The sequence below is a fragment of the Erythrolamprus reginae genome, chromosome 6 (assembly GCF_031021105.1).
Source record: "Erythrolamprus reginae isolate rEryReg1 chromosome 6, rEryReg1.hap1, whole genome shotgun sequence".
Lineage (NCBI taxonomy): Eukaryota > Metazoa > Chordata > Lepidosauria > Squamata > Dipsadidae > Erythrolamprus > Erythrolamprus reginae.
This window is the reverse complement of record NC_091955.1, coordinates 63,325,674-63,333,113: the sequence shown is the minus strand read 5'-3', so window position 1 is coordinate 63,333,113 and position 7,440 is coordinate 63,325,674. Positions and strand designations below refer to the sequence as shown.

Genomic DNA, 7,440 nt, shown 5'->3' with positions numbered 1-7,440 from the left:
AAAAGTCCAGTTGCTCTATAATTAATAAAATATCTGCTTTCCCCCCCCAACCTGTCACTGAGCTTCTTCTCAGAATAATACATGTTCTATGTGTTGCAGATTGCAAAACTTCCATTTTACTTGATGTGCAGATCTGTGAGAAACATTTTTCTTCATGAAGATCCTGAAGACATTTATCTGTATGTAAGCGGCATTAAGAAGCTTGTTCTAGCAATTCATTCTGGAAGCACCACAGTTTCCATGTACTATATCCATATTTATATGCCAACTATTTTGATTGCCTGATGCATACTTGAGAATTAGGCTTTGAGAAGGAAGTATCATAATTCCTGACATACCCAGGCTAATAAGGCTCCTTTAAGACACCTGAAGTCTCTTGTACTAGTTCTTATCCCATATGAAAAAATAGTAGGCAAGATTTATTTCTGACATGATACTTATGTTCTGGTCACTCAGAAATCACAGATAATAAAACTGGAATATACAATAATGTTTTATGCCAAATAACTTGAGTCCTCAATGGAGGATTTCATTAAAGAACTGAAAGAAAGGGGAGACATTCCCGATACTTGACCAGCGCATATTTGTAATATCCGGAGAAGTCTCTGAGCTGTGACAGTTCTGACTTTTTCACTCTGAAAAGAAGAAAACAAAAGATCAAAAAATCCTTTTAACATATCTGTAGAATTGTTTTTTTTTAAATTAAGTTTATTTATGTTTTCAAATACAATAAAAAAGTAGAAATAACTCATTGTGCATTTCAGAAATTACCCAAGTAGAAATAGAATTTACCCCGAAAGCCTTTTTATTAGGAATTTAGGACAAAAAGTACTCAAAACAAACCCTTCATATAATGACGCATGTAATTACTGCCGCGAGAATAAAATATGCTCAAAGTTGGAAAAGATAAGACACTTCATCAGAAAAACAAATAATAGGAAAAAAAATTAGCTGCATGAAGATGGATGAGACATTAAAGATATACAAACAGATGAAGAAGAGAAATCATGGGATAAATAGCATCGCTGGATCCAGAATAAAATGATGCTAGGAGAGGGCAAAGGACACAAAGCTACTCAGACGACTTCAGACATAAGATATGAACCATAATGTTAAATAAGATAAAGGGACTTTATTTCTACTCTTTTCTTCTTATTTCTCTTCTTTTAATGATGTAAAAAAAATTAAACTATTAGCATGCAGCTTCTCATAGATAGAGAATGGAGGGAAAATATGAAATAACTTTATTTTATTTTTGGCAGGTTATTAAATGAACGTTAGGAAGGCTAATAGAGATGGTGGTTCAATAACTGGAAACAGAAATAAGAAGAATGTTAGACTATAGGAAATAGTATTTGATTATGTGGCTGATTATTTAAAAGCAAGCATATATTGGTATTAGACTGCAAAATGAATGTGTTACTTAAATAATACAACTATATACATTTAAAAAAACAACAACAACAAGAGATCTTACTTCAAGCTCACAGAACAAGACAGGGCTACAGTAACGATCTGCTAGCTTCCAGACAGCATCCATATCCACACTGATTTTATTCATTCTACCTACTATTTTTTTTAAAAAAAAGACAAGAAAAGGAGACACTTACAGTCTTTTTTCCAGGTAGGATATTTAGTTCCCTTTATTTAATAGCAATAATATATTACTGGTAAAAACAGTTAACATTTATGTTTAAGCCCTGAATAAAAACGCTCAACATTAAACACAGCTGATTCTGGTATAACAAATTGCTAAATGGTAAATGATTATTAAGTAAAACTATACAAGTATGCAAGATGGAACACTAGTTAGCTGCCAGAATTTAAGTACATTATAATTTAACTTGCTATACTTGAGATAAAGTACTGATTGTTGAATAGAATTAACTGCCTGCCAAGTACAGTTAGATTTGATGGGTTATTTTAAGCAGCAAATGTATCTGATACATACCACCAGTAACCAGAAAGTACACTTTTCCAAGGAAATAGTTTGTATCTACATGCATAAGGGAAGCTTCTATATCTTCAAAACTGGCAAAAAAAAATTAAAGGAAACAAAATGCAGGGTAATTTTTTTTTTACAAATGCAAAGAAATTATAAGAAAAAGAAAGATGCCCCATTAGTGATCAAATGCTTATGTTTCAAAGGAATTTTTATTTACATTTCAATTTGAAAATAATTGCCCTTTCAATTTATAAATAATCTTTTATGTTACTGATTTCCTGAAGGAGCAAATTTCTCTAGATAATATTCAAGCAGAGAACATACCTAATCTACCTAATTGTACATACTTTAGATTAGAACAATATTTTAAAATGAGAACTTATAGCTTTCAAATCTGTTCAATGCAAATAGATAAACTTTATGCTCCCCCTTGGGTTTATTACACCTTGCCCAAATTAGTAATTAGACAACCAAATCCCTTCTCCCCTTCTATCAAATATATTATTTCTGTTCATACCTGTATTTGCTTTGAACATTAATCATAAAGACAATCAAATCAATCCTTGGTCGAATGTGGTTTCTCTCCACAGGTAAAGGAAGACAGACTGACAAATGGCTAAAAGAAAAAAAAAAATTCTGCGTTTTCATTTCAATAGTCCCAAACTAAGTTTGTTCTAAAGCAGCTTTATTGGAAAAGAAAATGTTAACATTGAAATATTAAACTAAACTATAGCTCTTCAGAAAGAAAAAATAGTCGCAAATGTAACATAGTATGATTACATGTAAGCAGTAATGAGCAGCCAAAATTTTTACTGCCGCTCTGTGGGTGTGGCTTATTCTGTGGGTGTGGCTTAATGGTCACGTGACTGGGTAGGAGTGGCTTGCTGGCCATGTGACCAGGTGGGAGTGGCTTGAACTATCATCACCGTTCAAGTGAACGGTTAAGTCCTCGACTTACAACTTTACCAGTGTCGCTTGCTGGGGTGACAATTTGCTTCATGTTTCCTGCGCTCTCCTTCCTGGTTGCCCGCCCCCCACCTCAGGCTGGGTAGCTAGGTGAACTGGTGCTGCCAGAAGCATAAATGCTGCCAGTGCCGCTTCCACCCACGCCTTCTGCTTCCACCCCACGTGAAGTTGGAGGGGAGCCGGGCAGGCAAGAAGGAAGCTCGTCTGTGGCCAGGAAGGAGGAAAGAGGAAAAAAGCAAGGAGCACAGACGCAGCAGCAGGGGGGAAAAGGAGAACCGAGCCAAGACCAGAAATGCAGGAAGTGACAGCCGCCCAGTAATGGGCTCCTACCAGTACGGTCAGGTATGCAGTACCAGTAGTAAAATTTTTGTCAGGTACACAGTACCGGTAGCACAATTTTGATTTTTTTTCCTTTTTTTCCCTTCTGGACTCTGGGCATGTTTTTCCTAGTAAATGAGGTTAAATGTTTTATTTATTTAATTGCATTTGTATGCCGCCCCTCTCCGAGGACTCCGAGGAATGTGTATAATTTTAGAAGAGCTGTGTGTGCATGTATGTACATACACTTTATATAGTAGATAATCAGGGGTGGACTACTGCCGGATGGGGGGACACAGTGGGGTGGCGAAAATGGAGCTCCACCCCAGAGCACTCAATTTGCACTGAAAGATGTTGAAATAAAATGCATAAGCCACACCCACAGTGTGGTAGTAAAAATTTTGGTAGTCCATCACTGCAGCCACCGATCAACTGGAGCTGCGCATGAATCTTCATTTCCGCCGATGGAACTGCGTTCCACCCCGTCCTGCCTGCTGTCCACCCCTGCACGTAAGTACTGGCTATGTGGTTTTATCTGAAGATTGATTTCTTCTGCTAGTTCCAAGCGTGTTGGGCTACAGTCTCATTATTACAAGCCAGAAAGTGACAAAAAACTGATGTGCCAGATATTGGCAAGAAATATTATGAATACAATTGTTGGACAATATAACATCTCAACTAAATAGTCAAAGTCTCTACTTCAGTCACCAACTACCCTGTTTCCCCGATAGTAAGACACCCCCGATTGTAAGACGTATCGGGGGTTTCGGGGGTCGGCTAATATAAGCCGTACCCCGAAAGTAAGACATATGTCTTACTTTCGGGGAAACATGGGGGTATTGCTGGGGGGGGAGCCCGATGACGTCGCTTCCAAGCTCCCGCGCGCCCCTCGCCTTCGCCTCGCCGCGGCGCCACCGCCTCTTCCCTGCCGAGGCTCAGCTGCAAGCGGCCGGCGAGGCCGACCGGCTCCGAGGCGAGTGGCCGGAGCTGCACCCTCCTTCGCCCGCCTTCTTTCCAGCAGCTCCCCGCGCGCCCCTCGCCTTCGCCTCGCCACGGCGCCACCACCTCTTCCCCGTCTTGGCAAAGCGAAGGACGGCGCTGGTCCGAAGCGAGCCGAGCGGGCGGCGGCTTGCAGCGAAGGCGCTCGTCCCAGCAACCGAGTCCTGCCGAGGCTTGGCTGCAAGCGGCCAGCGAGGTCGACCGGCTCCGAGGCGAGCGGCCGGAGCTACGCCCTCCTTCGCCCACCTCCTTTCCGGCAGGCAGGTGGGGCTGCCCAACTGCGCAGAGCGGCTCCTCCCCTCCAGACACACGCTTCCCCGACACGCGTCTGCGGCTCCACGCGTGCCCTTCTGGACTCTGGGGAGATGTCTTCGGGAACGCGACCCTTTCAATTTTTTTCCAATGTAAGACATACTCTGAAAGTAAGACGTAGTGGGGCTTTTGGGGGTAAAAAGAAAGTAAGACACTGTCTTACTTTCGGGGAAACACGGTAGCAAACTATTAATTATCTAGTTAGGATTTAAAAAAAAACCCTTTTTTTAGGGAGGGGGACAGAGAATAGAATTTATTGGTGTGACAAATCATTCCCTGAAATTGACAACATAATCAAAAGCAAGGGCTCTACAGGTGCAGATTGAATGTAGTATTTCCTCATTTTGGAGCATGGCACTTTATCATGATGCCATAAACCACAATTGTCATCATTTTAGATTAACAAATGTTCTATAGAATTCCACAAAATGTAGGTGAGAACAAAAATTCTGGCAATAATTTTAAGAGGAGTCTTTTTTCCGCTACTTACATATTTACTTTCAAATCTTGTTTTTCCTTAAGTATAGTTTCTGCTAGTTGCTGCTGGAAAACATCATTTGTTCCCACCAACTATTAATGAGGGGAAAAAGTTAGTTCAATTAGCTGCAAGATAAACAGTGATCAGTTCTAATCTGCTATACTTTTGCTGTCCTCAATTGTCTATTATCTAACTTAATGAGTTGAATTTTTTAGACTCAATTAAAAAAAATAGCCATTCGCTGGGAGGAATTTAATAGGTTGTTTTTAAAATTTTCAGTATAACAGGTCACAAATATGTCATTGTCATTACTGCCTGAGTTTAATTTACTTGGCAACATTCAAAGAAGTGATTTTCTTTCGGTATTCTTTTCCACCTTCCCACTCTAGCCTATACATCTGGAAATTCCAGATGTCATCTCACCAAAGTATTAGCCAGATCCAAGCCTCGGGAGCTTTTCTTGAGATGGGTTAAGGAGCTGCCGTCAACTACTGGGACCTGGGATACTTAATAAATACAGAGGTGCCATACTCACAAAGACATTAATTTACTTTACAGTCCCAAAGGTGCTTTTTTTAAATGCAAGTGGACTTTCTGGAAGTCCATCTGTCTCTTGAAAAAAGCACCTTGGGGACAACTACTACCTGGATCACTGTTCAACCAACAAATGCTCTGTCTTACGCATTGGCAAAAAGAATCAGAATACAAAATACAAACTTGGAGGAAATTAACTTGTAGATGACCCTCACTCTGTCAAAGACCTTGGAGTACTCATCCAATGACCTAAATGTTAGAGCCCACTTTAACATTGCCAAAAAAGCACTAAGAGTTGTTAATCTAATCTTACGTAGCTTCTTCTCTGGCAATATTACACTGCTAACCAGAGCTTACAAAACACTTACAATTCTGGGATACAGCTCAGCTGTCTGGAACCTGCATTACATATCAGACATTAATACAATCGAGAGAGTCCAGAAATATTATACAAGAGTCCTTCACTCCTCTGCTTGCAAAAAAATACCTTATTCCACCAGACTTGAAATACTGGGATTAGACAATTTACCAAAAGGTCCTTCCTGTTAATGACTACTTCATCTTCAAACTCAATGTAAACTGCTCCAAACTCAACTGCAGAAAACACAACTTCAGCAATAGAGTGATTTTTGGGGTTTGGGGAAGAAACCACAGAGTCAGGTATGGCGCCTGGAACGCCTTACCTGACTCTGGCTTTTTCCCCAAACCCCAAAAACTTTAACCTTAGATTGTCTACAGTTAACTTCTCCCCATTTCTAAGAGGTCTGTAAAGGGACTGCATAAACGCACCATTGCGCTAGCGTCCTTGTCCTACTGTCCTCTTTATTGTTACTTTTTACTTATGTCATGTTTATACATACTACAATCCTATATACTGTATACAGATAGATAGATAGATACCATAGATAGATAGATAGATAGATAGATAGATAGATAGATAGATAGATAGACAGACAGACAGACAGTATAGATAGTAGATAGATAGATAGATAGATAGATAGATAGATAGATAGATAGATAGAATATATAGAGATATCATAAATAGATACCATAGATAGATAGATACCATATAGATAGATAGACAGACAGACAGACAGACAGACAGACAGACAGACAGACAGACAGACAGACAGACAGACAGACCGATCGATCTCCAAAAACATCTAGTTTGCAGATTTCCCCTTCGGATCGAGAGGCGTGAGTATTCCACAAGCGAAATCATTCCGCAGAATGTCGCTCCTTGGAAAGTTTCAATGCAACTCCCGTGTCAAGCTGAAACCACCCAAATCCCGGGTCAACTGGCTAAAAAGAGACCTGCCGACCACCGGCTGAAGGAGGGAATCGCTTTTTTTAACCCGTTTTCAACTCAGGACCTCAGAACCGACAACCGGAGAAGGGACAGCAAAGGCAGACGTTACCCGCGTGAACTATTGTTTTAAAGACGTCACGATACGTACCAAAATAGTCGCAGAAGTGAGTGTTGGGAGTTTGCCAAAGGCACTCAACGTCGACATGATCACAACTAAGAAAAGCGCATTCTCTTTTTGAAACTACCGCCGACTAGCGTCGTCGTGACGTCATTAATCGTCGCCTGTGGGCGGTCAGAAGGCGAAGCTGGTAGACGGATTCCGGACCTAGACCGTTTTTGGTTTCTTTTTTTTTTACTGCGCATGTACATTCGGGCGGGCGGGGGCCGCGGAGCACGCGTATGATGTGCGCGTGCGCGTTACTTCAGCTGGTCTTTGTTGTGGATATTCGCCGCAGAACCCGATCCGGGTCCGGCGTTTTGGAGCATGCGTAATTTAGTCTCGCTGTTTTCTCTTGTGCAGAGTGGGGATAAATATCTTTCATGCTGGGCTCTCCTGAATGAAGTGATTGTAAGCACAGA

The 7,440-nt window shown here is 40.8% G+C and overlaps 1 protein-coding gene across 1 annotated transcript; it reads right to left on the bottom strand.

The window, feature by feature from the left end:
• Positions 1-385: 385 nt before the first annotated feature.
• Positions 386-7,203, bottom strand: CENPM (centromere protein M). Its single transcript, XM_070754805.1, has 6 exons — positions 7,010-7,203; positions 5,031-5,110; positions 2,463-2,561; positions 1,952-2,031; positions 1,478-1,569; positions 386-635 (listed from the first exon to the last, which is right to left on the bottom strand). Exons 1-6 carry the CDS (start codon positions 7,064-7,066, stop codon positions 495-497), a joined length of 549 nt encoding a protein of 182 aa, XP_070610906.1. The 5' UTR covers positions 7,067-7,203; the 3' UTR covers positions 386-494.
• Positions 7,204-7,440: the final 237 nt, after the last annotated feature.

Excerpts from the sequence above, each read along its gene's own strand:
- CENPM (XM_070754805.1), bottom strand. The coding sequence starts at position 7,066 with ATGTCGACGTTGAGTGCCTTTGGCAAACTCCCAACACTCACTTCTGCG. Across the intron at positions 1,570-1,951 it reads GTACTTTCTGGTTACTGGTG|TAGGTAGAATGAATAAAATC; the intron begins GTATGTATCAGA and ends TAAAAAAAATAG. Across the intron at positions 636-1,477 it reads TCTTGTTCTGTGAGCTTGAA|AGTGAAAAAGTCAGAACTGT; the intron begins GTAAGATCTCTT and ends TCTTCTTTTCAG.